Raw genomic sequence first — 22,331 nt, forward strand, 5'->3', positions numbered from 1 at the left:
TTGCAATGGGGAAACTTTATGATAACTTGTGGGCCTTATCCGCACAAGTGCTGTTGTGTGCAAAATAGCATGACCCCATACTGAAATGGGAAGTCTTGTTCTCATAAGCATTGGTCTAGCAATTAATTGGGGGTGTTTGATCAATGATTCTGCTAGACCATTTTGTGTATGAACATGAGCAACCGGATGCTCAATTGTTATCCCAGTTGAAATACAATAATCATTAACGGCTTGGGATGTAAACTCACCAGCATTATCAAGACGAATTGTCTTAATTGCATAATCTGGAAATTATGCTCTTAGCTTTATTATTTGAGCCAACAATCTCGCAAATGCCATATTGCGAATTGATAGTAAGCACACATGTGACCATCTTGTAGATGCATCTACCAAAACCATATAATATTTGAATGGTCCACATGGAGGGTGAATGGCCCCACATATATCACCCTATATACGTTCCAGAAATGCAGGGGATTCCATCCTAACTTTAATAGTTGATGATCTAATAATTAATTTTCCTTGACAACATGCAACACAAGAGAATTCCTTAAATTGAAGAATCTTCTGATTCTTCATTCCATGTTCATGTGAATTCTCAATTATTTTACGCATCATATTAGAACCAGGATGGCTCAACCGGTCATGCCAAATAATAAAATTATCTTGATTAGTAAACTTCTCGTTTACTACGGCATGAGTTTCAATCCTGCTAATACTTGTGTAGTATAAGCCGGAGGAAAGAGCAGGTAACATTTCAAGCACATATTTTTTACCGGACATTATTGTAGTAATATAAAAATATTCAATCTTTTCAACTTAATAAGTTTCTTTAAGATTTACTACAATATAGTGCTTCATCAATAGCCAAATTTGTTCCTCCTGGTAGTAATAAATTGGCTCTTCCAGAACCTTCAATTAATCTTGTACTATTAGATATTGTATTAACATTCGTTTCTTTCATTACCAAATAAGAGAAATATCTCTTATCTTTTAAAATAGTGTGTGTTCTAGCACTATCCAGAAGACATATATCATCTTTATTAATCTTGAGTCCAATTGAAGACTGGAGAATTTTGATATTCTTCATAAAAAAAAAAGACAAATAATACATCATAAGAAACATGAAAGACAAACAGAAAAAAAAAAACATTAAGAAATACATTAGGAATGTAGAAACTAGCAACACGTGATGCATTAAGAAAAATAAACTAGTTGCAAACATAAAAATAACAACTTTTATAGCTTCATTCCCCAGTGAGATGATTAGTTCTCCAGTCAATATCCTCAAAGAAGTCTCCAACTTCTAAATGAGTAATATTTGTTAGGCCTTCAAAATCATCATCTTTATATGCAAGATGTGCCTTAGAATCATATTTGTTTGAGGGACCTGCTTCATCATCATTATTTTGAAGGTCAAATGTGCCTCCACATTATTTTCTTTTTTCCTGAGGGAGGCTTGATAAAGTTTGACAAAATGTTCTGGCGTACGACAAATGCGTGCCCAATGACCTCTCATACCACATCGGTGACACATACTAGTTTTACCTTTTGAATGATTAATTTGAGAACCCTTATTGTTCTCCAATTTATTTCCACCATAATGACGATAATTGTTTCGCCCCTGCCACGTCCACGTTTACGACCATGTCCATGACCACGGTAATTATTTTATTTTCTTTCAAACTTATTATATGCTGCTACAACATTCACTTCCGGAAATTGAGTTGACCCAGTGAGACGAGCTTCATGATTTTTCATTAATAGAGTATTATTCTGCTCTGCCATAAGTAGGCATGTGATTAACTCATAATATTTCTTAAAACTTTTTTCACGGTATTGTTGTTGTAGCACGACATTTGAAGCGTGAAAAGTAGAAAATATTTTTTCCAATAAGTCCTCATCTGTGATAGTGTCTCCACATAATTTTAATAGAGAACTTACTTTAAAGATATCAGAATTATACTCACTTACGATTTTAAAGTCTTGCAACCTTAAATGTATCCACTCATACCGAGCTTTCGGTAATACCGTAAGTTTTAGGTGGTCATACCGATCCTTCAAATTAATCCATAATTCAAGTGGATCTTTTACGGTTAAATATTCAGTTTTTAACCCTTCATGTAGATGATGACGAAGGAAAATCATGGCCTTCGCTTTATGCTGATTTGATGCTTCATTTCCTTGTATAATAGTATTTCCAAGACCTTTAGCGTCAAGGTGAATTTCACCATCAAGGACCCATGATAAATAGTTCCTCCCGGTGATGTCAAGTGCCACAAATTCAAGTTTTGATAAATTTGACATAGTGAAAACTATCATAAAAGATGAATAAGTTAGAGAAATAATTATAATAATAAACAATTGATGAAAACAAAACAATTAAGGTAAAAGAAATGAAAATAGAGCTATATCATGTTAACAATCTACTATTTCATTTTATTCTTGCCATAAAGTAGAAATTATATACTTGTTTCATTTCACTTTATATTATTGATATATATGTGTTAATAGAATTGAACGTGACTAACATTATTTATATGTTCCAATAAATATAAAGTAATTAAACTATAAAATTATTGCTTCTCAATTCATTTCTCACAGTTTTTCAAAATGCCTTAAAGATATGTTTTGATCCAAGGAGTCCATGAATATTATAAATATGACATTAGTGCATAACTAGTTTGATGACTTTGAGGTCCTCTAAGAGTTGAGCACGGAAGAAAATAGTTATTTTATCAATGCAATGTACTTAAACTATTTAAGATGCCCAAGCGCACAAGTAATCTGCAAACAGTGAGCATATGATATGTACTGCCATAAATAAAATGATTATAATGATACATACCTTAATAAAATATGGCTCAACTTAGCGGGAGTTAAGAATAAAATTAGAGCTTCGTGCTGATAACGTGTTATAAAATAAAAGCAATGCAGTAAAATATAAATAAGAAGAGATAGAAAGAAGGGAGAAGTGTTTTCTTCTTTCACTTTGGTGTATCTTTCCATTGCAATTACATGGCCTTTTATAGGCATAAAAAATAAAAATAATGTACATAAAGTAGGAGATTTAATGTTTAAGTTATTCACAACATGAGCATAACGTAGCATCTAATGTAGCATATCCAATGTACAAACTATTCGTAACAAAATGTTTATATATTGAGCCGCCAATAAGAATTACTTTGTTGTGTGTTTTTGAGGACATTTTTTTAAATTGTATTTTCTGTTCAAAATTGATGAAGCTTCTGTAAATTCAACTGAAAGCTTGACTTTTTTTATACCTACCTTTTTTTTGGGGGGGGGGGGGGGGCGCTGGTGGGGCTGTTAAGGTAGCTTTTTCTGGTGGGTCACAATCTCTTTCAGTTTTTGTTGTGATTTGGGTGTTATCCCCAAAATTGCGCTTTGATTTTTTGCTTTGGCTTTCACACTAATTATTACTTATAGGGAATGGAAAGGCACATGAGTTGTTGAAACGATTACATTCATGGGGTCCAAAATAGGAAGCTTATCTCAAATTTTACTTCTTTTGGGGGTTTTGAAATGACTCCAACTTCATAGTGTTAGGTAATTGAGGTGTGAATTCTAATCAAAGTTAAGATTAAAAAAATCCCCCATCTTCTTTCCATAAATGTTAGAGTGAGAATCATGGATTTGGGAATAATTGGTTTTATGGTTCTTGAGTATTATTGGTGATTAATTTGTAGTTTGTTTGGGATATGAATTTACAGGAATATTATTAGTTAAAGAGGAATGAGGAGTTAATTTTCCTTTGGATGGACCGGCGGAGTTGGTTGTGGCGGAGGAAGGCATCGGAGAAGAGTCCGAGTGGCAGTGGTGAAACAGAAAGCTCTTCTGTTGGATCCATTTCTTCTCATTCTGAGAGGTTCTTTGATGATCAGGTCAGATTCATTTTCTTCCTCTTATTTATTATCTTCCAAATGATTCCATTCCTTGTCTCCTTTTTTTTGGTGGTGATTTCAGGGTTTTCCCCTTTCTAGCGTTTGGTTAGGTAGCAGAAAACTCTTTTTGTAGAAATATACTACATTTAGGCAAACACGATGGGAGACGAAATGGGTAAGGGCAGCAGGGGCTGGTGGTAGATCTTGCTTTAGTAACAATAACATATGAAGATAGAGTGGTTGTTTCCAATAGACCCTCGGCTCAGGAATAGGTCTTGCTTTAGTCCACTTGTTAAAAAGAAATGTATCACTTAGCACTGATATCTCAATGCACTTTCCTATCATGGATTTCAACTTTTAATAGCTGCTTTGGGTGCTAATCTTATTTACTGAATCTCAAGTATGTCAAATTGCTTGCTGCATGGCAGCCCTTGCTTTAGGGTTTTCAGTCGAATATTCAAGGTTCAGATAGCAAATTCTGAACGCGCTTGCGCACTATTGTATAGCAAGGAGCCCAGTCAATACATATTATACCTTACTCTATATGCTGAACGCTCTAAGCACATAAGACATGTACTAGGTGACACTTTTGTGGAATTTCAGTCTGTAGTGGTTGAAATGTTTCATTACGTCCCATTTGTCATGGCTGAATCCACATGTGGTCTATGCATGATTCATAGGGTGCTCGAATTACATGGACCTTGATTCCTCTATGTGCATATGGATCCGTCATCTTTATAATATTCAGGAAGCAAGAGGTATATGATATTCCAATGCTCTTCACCTTGTTATTGCTGTAACTTTTCCCCACACTTCTGCTTTTGCTGAAAATAGAAAGAGGGAGATGAAGTACATTAGAAAAATACTGCAAAGGAATAATTGTTGTTTTAAAGACGGATATGATACTGAAAATTGGTGTAGTGAACTCCTGGTTTGTGCTTACTGATATGGATCCTTTATTTGTTTCGAAAGGCTCTTCAAAATCATAACACTCAATCACCTGAAGTCACATCTAAAACTGCTCCCAGCGATGAAGAACTTAGTGAAACTGTCAAGACTTTGTCAGCTAAATTGTCAGAAGCTCTTGTGAACGTCCGTGAGAAGGAAGATTTGGTAAAGCAGCATGCAAAAGTAGCCGAGGAAGCTGTCTCAGGTAGAATCTTATTTCCTTGAACGTGGAACTTATGCTGGAACTCATTCAGCTATTTTACTAGTTGCCTTCAATACTAGTCGTTGACAATACCAGTATGATTTTGGTCCTTCCTCCATATTTTAATAGTTAAAGGACACTGAAAGAATGAGCCAATGTTGACACTACTAAAAAAAAAGGGCAGCCCGGTGCACTAAGCTCCCGCTAAGCGCGGGGTCCAGGGAAGGGCCGAACCACAAGGGTCTACTGTACGCAGCCTTACCCTGCATTTCTGCAAGAGACTGTTTCCACGGCTCGAACCACAAGGGTCTAATTTTATTATTGTAGTTGAGCGCAACATTATGTAGTATCATCTATCATATTAAGGGTCTCGGGCTTTTGCACAAGCATAAATCATTGGTTGACTCTTTATTTACAGTGTCTGCAACAGTTCTTGAGGAAGATATGTTGTAGTTTTTTGAGTTTTCCATTTACTTGGGCTGTGCTATGTCAATGAAGTTTAAGGATTCATATTCAATGAATTGGTTGTGCAACTGGAGATCCAAGCTCCTTTGCAGCTTGTGCTGAAGTTTGTTTAATTCCAAATAGTTGAAGTCGAATCCTAAAATGGAATTTTTAAATAGTTGAAGTCTGAAGTAAAGCAGTTAATAGTTTTTGCATAATTGATTGAACATGGTATATAATGTCTGCCAGTGGGTTCTTTGCTTTTTTGACATTTGTTCTGGTAAATAATTATTCTATAAGGATGGGAGAAGGCTGAAGGTGAAGTGTTGATCCAGAAGAGATTAGTTGAGACAGCAAACCAGAAGAACTCAATCCTTGAAGAGCGTATCAAACATCTTGATGGAGCGCTTAAAGAGTGTCTAAGACAGCTTCGACAGGCAAGAGAAGAGCAAGCGCAGAATGTCCAGGTCGCTGTAGCCAAGACAAGTTGTGAGTGGGAGTTTAAAAAGTCTGAACTTGAAAATAAGCTTGTTCAGCTTCAGTCTCAACTGCAAAGTTCTAAAGCAGAAGACAGTAACGTTCAAGATCTTCAGCATAAGCTTGAATATGCTGAGAAACAGAACTCAGTCCTCAAGCTTGAGCTTGTTTCTATATCTGAGGAGCTCAAACTGATGACATCTGAGAGAGATTTAAGTACTCATGCTGCTGAAACAGCTAGCAAACAACACCTCGAGAGTATCACGAAGGTGGCTAAGCTTGAAGCAGAATGCCGTATGCTCAAGGCATTTGCTCGGAAAAGATCAACAGTTAATGACCACAAGTCTACCGCTGCTTCCTCGGCTTATTTTGAACCTTCCGCTGATAGTTTGTCAGATACTGGAGAACGGCTGTCTACAGCAGAAAATGATAGTTGCAAAATCAGTGGTTTGGAGCCAAATAATTATGACCAGAACGGTTCTTACTTCCTGTCTTCTGCTTTAGTTTCTGAATTGAACCAATATAAATATGAAAAGCCACATAGAAGAGACCTTATAGCATCATCTGTGGAGATAAATCTGATGGATGATTTTCTTGAGATGGAGAAGCTTGCAGCACGTCCTGATACAGTGAGTGAAATAAGCAACGTCAGAGGAGCTCACATCAGTGAACCCATTTTAAAAACTGAACTTAGAGCCATAGTTAGTCAGACAGCTGAAGCGGAGAAGTTGGCAAAGATGGAGGTGGAGAAATTGAAACTAGAGAAGGAATTAACTGAGTGTCAGGACGAGCTTAAGATATCTAAAGAACAATTAAAAGAAACAAAGGACAATTTAATTGAGGTAAAAGCTCAGTTATCTATGGCAAATGAAGCAAGGAAAAAATTGGAGCCTGAATTCAAGGCTACTATAACAAAGCTTAAAGACTTAACAGAACAATTGCAGAAAATGGAGGCTGAGATTGTGGAGCTCAAAGCACAGTTATCCGTGGCAAATGAAGTAAAGAAGAAGGCTGAGGCAGAAGTCGAATCTGCCAACACTAGGCTCAAGAATTTAGTTGAACGCTTAGAAGAAGCAGAGGTCGATGCAGCGGAATTCCAAGCTCAGCTCATTACAGCTAATGAAGCAAAGAGAGCTGCTGAGGTTGAAGTTGAGGCTACCAATTTGAAGCTTAAGAAATCAGAATTTCGCTTGGAGGAAACTGAAGTCAAACTTTTAGGGCTTCAAACTCAACTAGAAACCGTGAAAGGAATGAAATCTGGAGTTGAGGCCGAACTTGAAGCTACCAATGCAAAGAAAGATGTGGTGGAGTCACAACTTAAAGCCACTGAATTGGAGCTGCAAACATTGGTTTCTAAAGTTGATTCTCTTCAAGAGGAGCTTTGCAAGGAAACGGCTTTGCACCAGGAAACTGCTGCAAAGTTGCAGAAACTAGAAACTGACAATTCACTGATAAAATCTGCGTCCCAGCTTCGGAAAGCAACTATTGTCGAGGAATTTAAGATCAATAAGGTTCGTTTTGCCAAAAACTTTCATTGTTCAATCCCTTGTGTATGAATTTAAACCTTGAAGTAGCTTAAAAGTTCTTGCATATTACCTGCTAATCAACTGGCAACCTGTTGCTAAGTGCTGATCCTTCATTTCTGTAGTTCTTCTTCTAGAGGAGATTAAAGAAAGATCATATTTTTATGCTTAGCGACAGTTGAAGAGAAAATTGATTATCATCTACATTCTCTGCTACTTTTAGTGGCAGAGAATGTCACCTTACATGATTACTTTAGGATAATTGGAGGCTCAAAAGACGTGTGAGAGTTGAGTATTGAAAGGGGAGTAAAGGGTTACTTAATACAGAACATGATTTGGCTACATTTGGTGTTTCGAAACAATAAACAACATCTCTTTTATTGTAGCTCTTAATCGTATTAAGGTTGTCCTAAGAAGTCAAAATTTTCAAGAGAGTAATTAAGTTTCTTAAAGACAACTTCTTCATAAGTTATTCTGGTTTTTTGTTACTTCTAAGGTAAAAACGACAGTTTATTCAGTAGGTTCTTGAGGACAACTAAAACCCAGTTTTACCTTCAGATCATCCATATGTTTTCTGCTTACCAGGATTAAATTATCAGCAATCACCGATAGAAGCACGTTTCTCTGAACTGGCATGCAATAAATTTGTATTGCTTCGTGATTTTACTTCTCCAAAACTCCTTATATTTTACACTATGGTAAGAAGGCATTTTCTCCTCAAACATTGAGTTACCTCTGTAAGCTAAAGCACTAACACTGGTTTTTTAATGTGAGCTTGTCTTTTTGTTAAAGTGAAGCATTGTATATTTTTCTTTTTATTTATTTTAAAAATGTTGGATGTTCCGATACTTTAGGTCTGTTCCAACTAGTAAACTTTTTTTAGAACAGGGCTAAGAAAAAACTTACATTAAGGGGGTAATGTCAGTGGCATATGTTTTATGTTGCATGCACAAATTTATATGGCCGACCCTTGTCAATGGTTGCTCTGTAACTAACAGTATTTGCTCAGTGTTTCCTCATCTTTATGATCCATCTTTTATTGTGCATGTCAGGATAAACAAATGGCGATAGCAGCTAGTCAATTTGCAGAGTGCCAAAAGACAATCGCTTCTATTGGTTGGCAATTGAAATCCCTTGCTACCATGGATGATTTCTTGGTTGACTCAGGCGAACCATTACTGATACAATGACATTGCCAAAAGAAGGTTTGGTTCAAAAAATTGCCTTCCTGTGGCTCTCCCTCTCAAAGATTCTGAAACTCAACAACTTCATCATTGTTCAAACATATTGACAGGGTCCGTCACCTGTAAATTAACAAATTCTCGGCTGAAGGAAGGCTGAACGTCGAATATTGAAATGATACGTATTATGCAGCAGAAATCCTGTAGAATTCAAGATGGAACAATTGGATAACAAAAGTTGTAAAGACGGCGAAAACAAAATATTTGGTGCCATTAGTTAAGTGCTTAGTCATGAACTTATTAGGTAGATAAATTCTTCTTTTTTTTGTTAATAATCATACCATGTACTATTGAGCGATAATAAGTGCTTATATAAACTATAAGGTTCCAAATTCACTGTAATGTAAGTTCACCAGAAAAGTAGGTCTTCATGTATATCATTCAATTCAATTATTGCAGGACTTTTATCTCATTATTAAATGGTTAATATTTTTTACAATATTCTCATACATGGGAGTTAAAGTTAAGGAACTCAAATTGTATAGTTCTGAAAACTTATATATTTTCTCTGCTGTTTCTTTAGAGATAGACCGGAAATAGCCTCTCTGTCCGCACAAGGTAGAGATAAGGTTGCGTACACATTATCCTCCTCAGACCCCTATTTGTGGGATTACACTGGGTTTGTTGTTGTTGTTTCTTAGAGATAGAAGGTTGGTTCGCTGGTTATACGATGTACTGTAATTTGTAAGAGAAGAATTTGGAACAAGATACAATGTAAGAGAAGAATTTGGAACAAGATACAATAACAATGATGACCCAGTAAAATCTGGAACAAGATAAAATGGGAAATTTTATTATCATCTTAATTGTAGTACAACTCATATCTTCAATTACAATTCAAAATTGACTACTCTTGGTGGTTTTCAACTGCAAGTGAGCTTCAATGGAATCCTGAATTTGTACTCTCTCTGTGTTTGCTTCTAAATACTAGGTAACAAAATAATGCTAAGTGAACAAAGTTTGTGTTCAGCTAATCAATCTTACCAATCTAGCAGTGAAGGCTCAAAGATGAGCTTCAACTTGTCTTCAAATGAAAATTGCAGTGATATCCAATTTTCTGCATTGACAATATACAGCAAAAGGCTGCATTTTTACAAGGCATTCTTGAATTTAATCCCAATCTTCTTCACCCAATTGTTCTTCATCTTCCCACCTTGGTGGCCTAACTACTATAAGCACAATTCCTAAGCTCTGTTCAACCCCTCTTTTCTTCAATGTTGACCCTCTTTCCACTTTCAATCCCTCCTCATTGCTCCCGTCTCCACCATCAACCACCAAGTAAAACCCGTCCTCCGACGCCACTTCTGTCCTTCCCCTATCCGCCACTACCAAAACCGGCTCTTGCTTGTACTTACTCTTCTCCCTCCACGGCAAAAAGTTCCCGCTCTTGAACGACACTGCAACTCCACCTCTCTCTAACCCCGCGATAGGTTGCCATCCGGGCAAAACAACCCATCTCCTCCAATCCTTCTCCGCCTCCACTATACCAAAATCCCCTACGCCACCACATTCCCATGGCGCCGCCTCCACCTCCACGTCCCTTCCCTCCGCCTTACAAACAGGCAAAACGACTACAATCGTCGACTCAGCTACCTCCCCTAACTTCATTCTCACCAAAGGCACTGTCACCCCATCATCAAGTACACTCTCCTTAGCAACCTCACGTCCTTCTAGCTCCATCACAAGCAAATTCCTCGCACTTTCAGACTCAACAACTTCTAATGCCTTCTCCATTGACGACCTCCTCAAATCCTCAGAAGCTGCAGCAGCATATTCTTGAGCTAATCTAAAGTACATAAAAGCTAAACAATCACCAGGAGAATCACCATTAAACTTGTCCCAACCATAATCCACACGTCTACGCGGATAATCTTTAATTGCTCTAGCTAAATCTTGAGCTTGTTTTGCATCAAACCCATTCTTCACTAAAAATGTTGCTGCATCAGTTCGTTGCCTAGCACTAAGCAAACGAATTTCATATAATAATTCAGCACCTCCAGATTCAAAATACGACAACGTTTCTTCATCTAAAGCAGCAGACTCAACAAGAGTATCACGAACTTGGGCAGCAACAACCAACCGATTCTGTTCAACTCCAGTAAGGCCAGTGATTTCCTCAAGAGTTGAAGGAGTAAACCCTTCACTTGTTAAATAAGGTATCAAAGGAGCATATTCATACCAAAGACCAAGGCGATTAGATAGAACTTCGAGCTTTGCATTTGTGTCAAGATTGCGGAATTTGGGTGGGAGAGGTGGAGGAGGAGGTCTAAAAGGCTGATAAAGTTGTTGCTGTTGGGTTGAATATTGTTGTTGTTGGCCTGAAGAAGGAGGAATTATGAGTGCTGTTATGGGTTTTGGATTGAGAATTGGTTTATGGGTTATGGAGGGTAGGGGGTGGTGGTGACTAGGGAGAAATGGGGTGGAGAGGGAGAGAGGTTTAGGGGAGTTTACAGTGAGAGAAAACATGGTTGAGGAGATGGAGATTGTGAAGAAGTGAAGAAGAAACTTTCTTATCTTTATGTGTTTGATATTTTTGAGGGAAGGGGAAGATAGTAGAAATGGACGTCTTTATCTGGGTTCTTGATATTTCTGTTTTGGGCCTTTATTCTGGACTTCTGATACTGGACTTGATTGGGCCTTGGCCTGTTTATTGAGGACGAATTTTCATAAACCACTATAGTTTCGAACCCAAGCCATTGTTGCTCTTTTGTTTCAGTTCAAAATAGTTAATTTTTTATTTCATGAATTTGCTATAAAATTTAAATACAACTACGAATGGTAAGTTTACTGAAAGTATAACTACGAATGGTAAATACAATCTAAATGTTTGATGTGTCTGCATAATTTTCTCTTGAGAGCCCAATAACAAAGTCGAACCACGAACCATATAAACCGGCTGGACATATTGACTTCATTGAACTAGCTTTTCAGCCCATAAACAATTTGCGGTAAATAATGTAAAAATAGCACGGTATAACTAGTTTTTGGACTGATCATTTAAAAATAGCCAGCGTTTACGAAGTCAATGAAAAATAGCCATTATTTCGCTGCAACAGAGACCGGTCCAGCATAATATATTAGAGTTCGGTGCACCTGTATATGAACTCCAGTATATTATGCTGGAGTTCTACTGTACTTATGCTGGAACTCCATCATATTATGCTGGAGTTCCAGCATACTTATCCTGGAACTCCATCATATTATGCTGGAGTTCCAGCATACTTATCCTGGAACTCCAGTATAATATACTGGAGTTCAAGCATACTTATCCTGGAACTCCAGTATAATATACTGGCGTGTATTTTTCGGATTTTGAACAGTGTTTTCGCTCAGATTTATCTTTACATGAAAAGTGGCTAAATTTCGATTACTTTTGAAACTGAGCTATTTTTGAACGACTAGTTGTAAATTTCGCTATTTTTGAATTTCTTCCGTAAATAATCTTTGAGGCCCATATCCTTTCTAATTCGGGTGGTGCACAAATAGCCATTTAAAAACTACCCGAAATTGTATCTAAAGTTTAGTCGCCTTAGGATCAAACTTGAGACAAGTGGGGAGCCACCTTTGATACCCCTTCGCGGAAAATTGCATTGTATTTTTTGTAGAAATGGAATGGTTTTTCTTTTTCTCTTTTTGTTTATCATTTATTGTGAATGAGGGAATCACTACACATAGTATACTTCCTCAGTCAGGCTAGGTAGATAGGTAAACTTTCTTTAAATGTATATATATTATATATTGAGTTTCATTGACTTTTCATATATTTACTTCTTTATATTTTGACTTCCTTCATTGAAAATCCTTTTTCGGCCACTACTTAAGACCATAGGTTTGAAGTTTTAAACTTCACACCTTCGGTTCTGAAGTTTGAACTACCAAAGTCTAACTTTAGAACAACAAGAAAAAGATTTAATATGTATTCGAACTTCAGTCCTGCGATTTATAGTTTGACATTCAAATATCAAACCTGAAGGTCTGAAGATGAAGAAGACACAATGCTAAGAAGAAGTGGTTTGACGTTTGAACAAAATAGCTCATAGTTTAGCTAGAATTATTATTTCTTTGTTGAAGGACATCTTTGAGGAGAAGCTTTTTTCAAGTTGGGTTGTCCAGGATGCGAAGAGTACATTTGAACTTTGTTGTTCGTATGAGCAGTAATATAAAGATCTTCGTTTTGGAAAAAAAAAACGTACATAATTTGTTTTAGAAGGATACATTTATGTACCTCAATAAATTAATTTACATGTCTTCGATTATATAAAAGGCAATTAAGAAATAATATAAACAATTACCACTAAGGAATATGATGAGATGAATGAGATTCCTCCACCCTTAACAAAAGGTTTAGGTTCGAGCTCTAGAGGGTATTGAATACGAACTAAATGAGTAACAAAAAAATGTTAAAAATTAATTTAAATATTTCTTGCTTTTAGAAAACAAAGATTAAACATGACTACATGAACAATATCGATCGATCACCTTATTATTAGTAGGAATTTAAACCCAAACCAGAATATTTGTTGAAAATTAGGTTGGTTGATGTTAACATTCATTCCCTAGCAATAGTACAAATTTCTTCCTCCCTCTCCAAGTCAAACAAGAAATATTCAAACTTCCAATAATTATGCTAAATTCATCCTCCACTCCTATACTGAACCCAAAAAGTGTCATACTCAATTAATTCTCCCACTTGTCTTTCATACATTATTTAATTTACAAAGAAACTTTTTGACCATTTCTCAAAGACTTCTTTGGAACTATTATTCTGACATTCAAAAACTTCTGGAAGAGAAAAAAAAGAAGTGAATGCATCTATGGGAAAAACACTTTTGATTAAAAAAACATGAACTTTATTCATAGTCATGGATAAAATTTGTATTCATCTGTATCGTTTTATGTTATTTTAGTTTGAGTGAGCATCAAGTTTAAAAATATAAAAAAAAATTATTTCTGAATTTTATGATCTTATACTAAAAGTATATATAATATATATGTTAAAAATACCCTTTGAATCTGGTGATTCTTTTTCAACATGTCATATCATTTCTATAAATGAGTGTCAATATGGATAAAATAAAATGTTGAAATTAAAATTTTAATGTGTTAAATATAAAAATATAGCATTTTTGTTTAAACATATTGAAAAAGAAAGTAAGACATAAAAAAAATTCTATCGTGGCAGGAGAAGTAACGTCCAAACTTTATAAGGTTTTAATAAGTAATGAAAAAACCTTAATTCAAAACGAATAGTGGATTATTTTCTTAATTATATTATAGTATCGGCTAAATTACAAATTAGGGAACCCAATTTTGCTTTCGTTTTTGAAGGAAAATAAAAGGAAGAGGATAATAATGAAGACCAAATAAGAGTTTGAATAGAAAGGTGACCAACTTCTTGTGGGGAAAATAGGCCGTTATATTGACCAGGGAAAAGTGACTAGGAATTATATTATATATGTCCATCTTCAATGTACTGTCTTTTAATTTCATTTCCAAAGTTCAGCACCTGAAAAAATTGCATCAAAAAGCCATGCAACTAATGCTCCTGAAAATCACAAACGATTTTGAGGTTTTTAGACCAAGTAATCCATATATGAATTGATTGGTCAATAAAATAAAAAAGAAATTGGTTTTTTTCTTCTTTCTTTTTTTTCCTTCTTTAAGAATAACAATAGATTAATATTGTGATGTGTTTGTCACTATAAAAAAAAAAAACTAGAATGAGCTGTGAACTTCACCATTAATCTGTCGCTAATTAAATCGTTTTGTAGCTAACATAAATTTTTGATAGTATGTTACTATTCCGTCGTCAAATAGAATTAGTGACATATATTTTTCTGTTTAGCTACAAAATTTGTCCGTCACTAATTTCTTTTCTTTTAATAGTGTGTTAGATGCACGTGTATCACTACATTATGATGGATTAACAGATTATTCACTAAGGTTAAATAAATTGATCCAATGCAAACACAGATAGAGTAGGAGTAATTTTTTTCGCCAATATAATTCTTGTCAATTTATTCTTATAACTTTTATTACTGTTTTTGGCTATTTTCTATACAAATAAATTCAGCTTTAGGTTTTAAAATTAATAATCAATTCTTCTATATATTTACTATGTGATACATTTGGTATGAGAATTGACTAACTCTTGCAAGAGTAATGTGAATACGAAGAATGGTTTATTTTTTTTAATGCGTTCAGTTGCTCACAAAAGAGCGGTTTGGTAGATGTTTAGTATATTTTAAGATATCTTATGAATAGTAATGTTGACCCTCATACACTTTACTTATCATCCATCAAAGCATTTAATTAAACATATTTTGACGACAGCACAATAATATCATGGTTTTACCATCATTAACTAGGACAATAATTAATGAAAGAACTCACTCAAGAATTATTCTTACTATTGGATATGCTTCATAATGATATTTGACTAGCAAAATTAAACTATCTTTTTTTTTAAAAGCAAAATTTAACTATCGATTATACAATGATCATCTCTTAGTCACGACTGTTTCTTCTTCAACTTATTGTCCATGCTCGCACAATTGAAGTTACCTTTTTACGAGAGATTACACTTGCTAGCATCAAGTAGGGCAAAAAAAAAAAGAGTTTAGCTTCTATACAGAAACAAAAGAACTTTTACATTATCAAATTATCTGAGAGATCGTAACTACTAGTACCTGGCCATAAAAAGGTTGAATTAGTAGCCTAATAAACATGTCGGCCAGATTATCTACTATAATAGATTAAGATACACTAAGGGGTCGCTTGGTAGGATGTATTAGGAAAAATAATAGTATATGTTATTAGTTTTGGTATTATTAATTCCTTGTTTTGGTAGTGTTTTTTCACTATGTATAAGTAATACCAGTACTGGTTATACACCATCTCTTTGGGTTTCTTTCTTCCAATGCAAGAGGGTATTGAGAATGTTACACTTGTTTTCTGTAAAGTATTTATAATAGTTTTAGTCTAATCCATGCATTATTGTCTTAACGTTTTAGGATGAATATTCAGGTTATTTTCAATTATATATAGACTAGCCCCCACCCCACCCTCACAAAAACTATGTGCATGACTGTGTCAAGTGAAAACATCTCTTCATTTGATTAATACATTTTCTGAAATGATAATTTAATCATGTATAAGAGAATTACAGAAATGGGCAAAAGAAGAAAAACAATGGTAATGAAAAAAAGGGGACCAAATGAAGACCGAATGAAGTCATTAGTGCTGAGATCATGAGTCTATTATTAATTTTTTAATATATGGTTTCATGAGCTGGCCGCCATTCCCAAAAATTCGTTTGACCAACATATGACCAGTTGACCACACGTGCACTAATTATTTTTTGGTTAATTTCTGCAGCCCCTATTACTACTCTAATAAGAAGACCACACTCCACTGTCTCAATCAATTGAATTTCAAACATAAATTTTGATCATTAGACTATCTTTCCATCAACTTTTATTTTAACACATATTCTAATAAACCCCTCGTGTGCACATATCAATCTCTATATATAGAACGTATCCTTCCCCTAAGTTCAAAAAACCAAAAACACACATTGATCAAATATCACATCAAAAATTCAAAACACACACTACCAAAAAAAAAAAAAAAAATTAGCTGCGAACTTAAATTCGTCACTAATCTTTCGCTAAATTGCTCGTAGCTAATAAAATTTCTTGATAATCTATCGTTAAATAAGATTAGCGACGGATTTTTCTGTTTAGCTACAGAATTTGTCCGTTGCTAATTCCAGTTTTTTTAGTGGTGACAGTTTAAACAATGGATTATTCACAGTATAATCATGTTGGTTTCAATGAGAATGACACTGAAGACATGCTTCTTCTCAATGTTCTATCAGAAGCTGGTGAAAATTCATCTAATAATAATCTTCATGTCAATAAACAAGAAACACACTTGAAAGAGAACGAAGGAGCAAATTATAGAGGAGTAAGAAGGAGACCATGGGGAAAATACGCGGCGGAAATAAGAGATTCAACTAGAAATAGCGTTAGGGTTTGGCTTGGAACGTTCGATACTGCAGAAGAAGCAGCTTTGGCTTATGATCAAGCCGCGTTCGCGTTGCATGGGACAACGGCAGTGTTAAATTTTCCAGTGGATGTTGTTTATCAATCGTTAATGGAGATGGAGTGTGGATTTGAAGAAGGATGTTCACCTGTTTTGATACTGAAGAAAATGCATTCTATGAAAAAAGGTAAGAGTAATATGAATAGAAAGAAGAAGGAAAAAGGGATGAGCTTTGAAAATGTGTTGGTTTTGGAGGATTTAGGAGCTGACTATTTGGAGGAAATTTTGAGGTTGTCCGAAGGTTATTGTGATCCTTCAATATCTTGCTAGAAAAATTATTAAACATGTGCATGCACAAGTATTCGAGGTAGGGATGACAAAGGGGCAATTAGAATTTTGAGTTTATGGATTCTTGATTCTAAAAAAGGCAGTTTATTGGTTGAATATATTAATTATACATATTAAGTAAAAATTTTAACAAAAATACAAGATTTTAGCCAAAGTTACTGAGTTCTGCCGAATCATAGACAAAAGTGTATCAAGACTTTCTCCGATAAAGTTTTAACCCGTCGTGCCCTATCCCGTTTAACATTTTTTCTTTACTTGCAAATTAATGATCTCTTCTTATTCCTTCTTGTTCATATACATCGACATGTATGTATCTTTTGCTAATATTGGTATCAAACCATTAATCTCTTCTTATACTGTAGAGATATCTAAGGCAATGAAAGGCCAGTTTAACTGGATTTTAATTTTTTTTCTTAAGTTTATTTTGTTGTTTTTATGTTCTATGAAGGTAAGAAAAGACTCCTGTAGTGTGATTGTGTGAAGTATTGAGAATTTGCTCTTTTTGGTCCTCCTTATATTTGGTCAACCAATCTGTAGGGTCGGTTAGTTTGTCCTAGAGTTTGAATGGTTTGAAGTTTGAACATCTTATATTTTTGTCTTTTTGCCAATATATTTTACGTCCTAATGATAAGACTTTACCCACATTCAGTTTACTTTAAACCCATGAATACAAGATATTTATTTTTCATGCACATACATCATAGATGAATAATATTCATTTACACTTTATTCGTTAAATGCTATATAAGGTTAAGTTTCTTATTTTGACATCCGATAATATCACACAAAATATTTGACAAAGATTACAATGATTTTTGTGAAAATTAGTTCCTTCAACATACTGTATATATCGTAATAAGATCGACGATCACACTTTTTCTTCCAAAATATAAATTGTCTTGATAAAATAAATTTCTTTCAGAACACATGACATTTTGAAAAGAAGAAATCATTTATTTTATATTTTCAAATCTAACCTTACTTCACTTAGTAGAGTAGTTTTTTTTTTTTTGAAAAGAACATATGACACTCTTTTTTTTTTTATTTTTTTTATCCTTATCACTAGTGCTGTATATAATGTGGTAAATACCGAATTACCATACCGAAATCGAAAATTTTGGCATTTAGTATTCGCTATTTTGGTATTTGATATGATATTTGATTTAAATTTATAAAATAAATATTCAAGTTATTCTAAATTTTACTTTCCGTTATTTTTATAGTTCACTTTAACCATTATTTTTTTGCACAATATTTGTCTTTTCTCCTTTTCTTTGGTTCCCTACTTACGTTCCAACCTTTGTCCCGTCTAGGTTTAATATTTTTGGTTTTCATCTTTTTTTACTATATTATAAATATTTTTATTTTTGTATTTGTGTATACCTTAATTAAGAATATTACAGTCTATCGCTTTATGTATTAGTTAGTATTCGAACCGAACAAACCGAAGTTACCATATCGAATAAACCGAAATCGAAAGGAGAAAAACCGAACAATTCTGAATTTAATTAGGTATGATATTGGTATAGCTAGCATTTTAAGAAATCGAATACCAAAAATACTGAACCAAAATATCTAAATATTGTATTGTACGGACCGATGAACACCCCTAATTATCATTAACTACTCATTCCCCAAATCATTTTCCAATATTTTTGAAATACTATCATTATTATGAAAAAATTATAAAATATATACTTTATTTATTTTTTCTTAAAAGGAGTGAAAAGTCAAGAGTGGACAACTAAAAATAAACGAAAGGAATAGTTTCTTTGACCACTAAAAATTCATCTGCGTTAATTCCAGAGGAAATATATACATATTTTTTCTATTTCTTGTTCTTTGTTTTTTGGTTCCAGTAGATTAACTCGCACGAAGGGTGTTTTCTTCATTTACTTGTTCCCAATAGTAAAATAATGAAAGAACATAATAATTCTTCAATGGGAATTGTGTTCATTTTTACGAGTTTTATTGTTTTCTATTTGTGGCAAAAAAATTAAAACAGTAATTCGAGAAAGTAATCTTTTTTCTATATTCCTCTACATTCTCCAGTGATATTGCATCGAGGTAATAAAAAAGATTGAACGTAAATTCCCATCCAATAACAAATCTAGAAGTAGTTTTTGCAACAAAAAGAAAATCTGACAGCAGTATATGGCCTTGTCTTTTTCTTTGTTTCCTACCCTGTGTTAGCTAGCTATATCCACTTTGGATCCCAATTTGAAATTTATGGGGTTTTACCGTAATTTCAAATTAATATACAATAGTAAGTGAGCTTACAATCAGATAGTGAATTTCTTAATAAAAATATAGGATCTACGCAAAATTTAGTGGGTTCCCGAAAAACTCATATACGATGCTCTAGATCTATCACCGTATTCACTACACGTAATGCCCATTAAACGAGAAGTGCACCCTATCAAGATTTTTTTATTCCTAGTATTCGAACAAAGATCATCTTTAAAAGGATAGACGGATTCTATCAATCTCATCTATATATATTGTCCTTGTCGCAGGATATGGTTTAAAAGCAATATATGCTAAACGTATTTAATTTTGAACGTAAATTCCTGTTCATTTAGCTTGAATTTTATGTGTGGATACACATACAAACACAAACTACTATATATAGTTGAATTTTTGAGAAACTTTTTAAACTAGGTCCATGTTAATTGTCACACAAGCGCTCACGGGGCTCCTTAATTAAAACCTTCCACGAGCAACTCTCTCACCTATTTCTTTTGTCTTATTTTATGTGATATATTTACTATTTGAAGAGTCAAAAGAATTTTTGTTTGATCGTCATTTTTTCATATGCTTAATAAATATTTTAAATTTTTAGTTATTACAGCATATAGTACTTTTTATATATTTTTAAATATATAATTTTTATTACAAAAAACTTGAAATTGTATGTTTGAGTCACATAAAGTGGGACGAAGAAAATAATTCCCAAATGAATACTTGTTTTTATTCATGAAATTCCTAACTTCAAGTCATTTGTTTTTTCTCATATAAGCTATCAAAATAATAAGTGATAAAACATAGAAAAGAGGAGGAAAATGATTGGTTTGGGACTATGCTAAGTGTTACGGGGCCAATTTTTCGCAACCAGCACTGCACGGCAGCAACCTGACTCTCAAGCCACTCAGCTTTACTCTTTTCGCACACAGTTTAACACTTAGAATTATTTCAGACTTGTAAAACGTAAGCAACACACAGAAGTACGGGTAAAACCTAACCTTTTATTTATTCTCGTAGAATATACAAATGACTCTCTGTTGGAAGGCTCACATATGCTTACTTGCCTTAAACCAACGAAATACAACATATATAAAGGGGCTGATTACAAGGAGCAGTTACAAAGGGGCAGTTACAACAACGTGCTTGGCACATGCCAAGCCTAAAAACAAGCATAAACACTTAGCCACGTTTTGAATCCATCTTCCCACAAAATGAACATATCTTCAGCACTTTGGCCAACTGCAACATGTTCACTGCACATGGCTAAACTTCCACAGCACATGCGCAACACACTTCTTCACAGTCACATGACTTGCACACTTGTTCCATAGCTTTGCCCTCTCTTTGTCTTTAACTTGCCTTGCCTTGTGTTTGGACCATGTCTCGCCCAATAGCTCATGACAATATTTTGTCACAACCTTTGTCGTCCCACTGATCTGCATTCATGCCTTAGCCAAGTGCCATGCGCCTTCATTTGCCATAGCCGTCGCCCACAATCAAGGCTGTCTTGCCATCATTCAAGACACCTTGTCTAGCTGACCTACCCAAGCCCATGCACTAACTTAGGCACACTCCCAGCTCCGCACATTGCTTGCCAACGCCCGCATGAACCCATGCCAAGGGGCAATGTACAAGCCCTTGACATTGGTTTTGCCCGACATCCATCACGTCTCTAACATTAGGGGCTAATTAACACTAAGGGGTCGTTCGGTAAGGTGCATAAGAATAATGCTGAATATGGTGTATTAGTAATGCTGGTATTAGTTATGCTTGCATTAGTTATGCTGGTATTAGTTATGCTGACATATTTTTTATCCATTGTTTGGTTTGATGTATTAAAGCATTGCACAATTTCTAAAAAAATTGCTTGTTTACAAAAATACCCTCAAAACTAGTCCATCACTCAAACTTTTTAAAAGAAACATATGTTGAGAAATATTTTTATATGAAAAAATTTTAAAACATTATTTGATTTGTCTACCTATATTGTAAAATAGAACTAAATACTTATTTATGAAAAAGGAAATATGCTAAGTATTTATTTATTTACTAGAGATATAATTTTATTTCTCACTATTTGAATTATTGTAAACTTGCATTAATATAATAACTAGCATATTTTAATCAAGCATAAATTTTGAAGGACAATTTTGTCTTTAACTAAGCTAATACATGCATTAAAACCCATTGCATTGCTAATACCATGGTTTTTTATGCATTAGTTATGCATAGGATAATACCAAATAGGATGTATAACTAATGTTTGCATAACTAATGCATAGGTTTAAAATGTCTACCAAACAAGGTATTATTAATACACAAAGCTAATGGAAGCATTATTTTATCTAATGCATCCTACCAAACGACCCCAAGTGCTAAACACTACTAGTTGCCAAGCCTTTCCCTTCTGTCCTTTCGGAGGTATGTGTAGAACCGAAAACTTATTCGTGAAATTACTAGTGGAGGCAATTTCGAATAGTACATTATCAATATTTTGTGTTTTTTGTTAAAAATTGCAATAAATTAATTTTAGCACTTAAATGGAACGCAGAGTGGAGATCTTTTCCCCCAATAAAGGGAGTAGTTTTCTTCAAGACTATTATAGATATATCTTAAATGATACAAAATGTAGATACATGGTAAATACTTATCTGTTTATATCAAACTATATTAACTCACCATGGTTAATTAATTTAATTAAATGAGAATGCATATAATTTACTATGGTTAAATTAACTTACAGTTTTATAAAAACTAACCTAACGGAATAACTCAAACATAAACGTCTAAAAAGATTGTGATTAGAAAGTAAGAAGCGACTCAAATGTTCTTAGCATAAGTTGGTCTTAATGAAGGACTACATAAAAATAGGACCATAGTCGCTTTTCCTCCAATACATGGCTTTAACTCCAGCTTTCTGTTGCTCTCTTTGTGAAGTTCCTTTCCTTTTTATACA

General features: G+C 34.2%; 3 protein-coding genes across 9 annotated transcripts; 2 read left to right on the top strand and 1 right to left on the bottom strand.

Moving 5' to 3' along the window:
- Positions 1–3,280: 3,280 nt before the first annotated feature.
- Positions 3,281–9,149, top strand: LOC107759695 (filament-like plant protein 3). 7 transcript variants are annotated; one of them, XM_075224932.1, is made up of 7 exons: positions 3,303–3,567; positions 3,732–3,902; positions 4,583–4,660; positions 4,875–5,055; positions 5,797–7,484; positions 8,549–8,701; positions 8,791–9,149. In XM_075224932.1, exons 2-6 carry the CDS (start codon positions 3,777–3,779, stop codon positions 8,684–8,686), a joined length of 2,211 nt encoding a protein of 736 aa, XP_075081033.1. In that variant the 5' UTR covers positions 3,303–3,567; positions 3,732–3,776; the 3' UTR covers positions 8,687–8,701; positions 8,791–9,149. The 7 variants fall into 7 exon arrangements, with proteins under 7 accessions (XP_075081037.1, XP_075081035.1, XP_075081034.1 ...); XM_075224936.1 differs by lacking the exon at positions 4,583–4,660 and having other exon boundaries at positions 3,281–3,576; XM_075224935.1 differs by lacking the exon at positions 4,583–4,660 and having other exon boundaries at positions 3,300–3,567.
- Positions 9,150–9,504: 355 nt separating this feature from the next.
- On the bottom strand, positions 9,505–11,273 carry LOC107797026 (rubisco accumulation factor 1.2, chloroplastic-like). Its single transcript, XM_016619861.2, has one exon. It carries the CDS (start codon positions 11,201–11,203, stop codon positions 9,848–9,850), a length of 1,356 nt encoding a protein of 451 aa, XP_016475347.1. The 5' UTR covers positions 11,204–11,273; the 3' UTR covers positions 9,505–9,847.
- Positions 11,274–16,399: 5,126 nt separating this feature from the next.
- Positions 16,400–17,253, top strand: LOC107797023 (ethylene-response factor C3-like). The gene has a single exon (XM_016619855.2). It carries the CDS (start codon positions 16,538–16,540, stop codon positions 17,111–17,113), a length of 576 nt encoding a protein of 191 aa, XP_016475341.1. The 5' UTR covers positions 16,400–16,537; the 3' UTR covers positions 17,114–17,253.
- Positions 17,254–22,331: the final 5,078 nt, after the last annotated feature.

Source organism: Nicotiana tabacum, chromosome 11 (genome assembly GCF_000715075.1).
Source record: "Nicotiana tabacum cultivar K326 chromosome 11, ASM71507v2, whole genome shotgun sequence".
NCBI lineage: Eukaryota > Viridiplantae > Streptophyta > Magnoliopsida > Solanales > Solanaceae > Nicotiana > Nicotiana tabacum.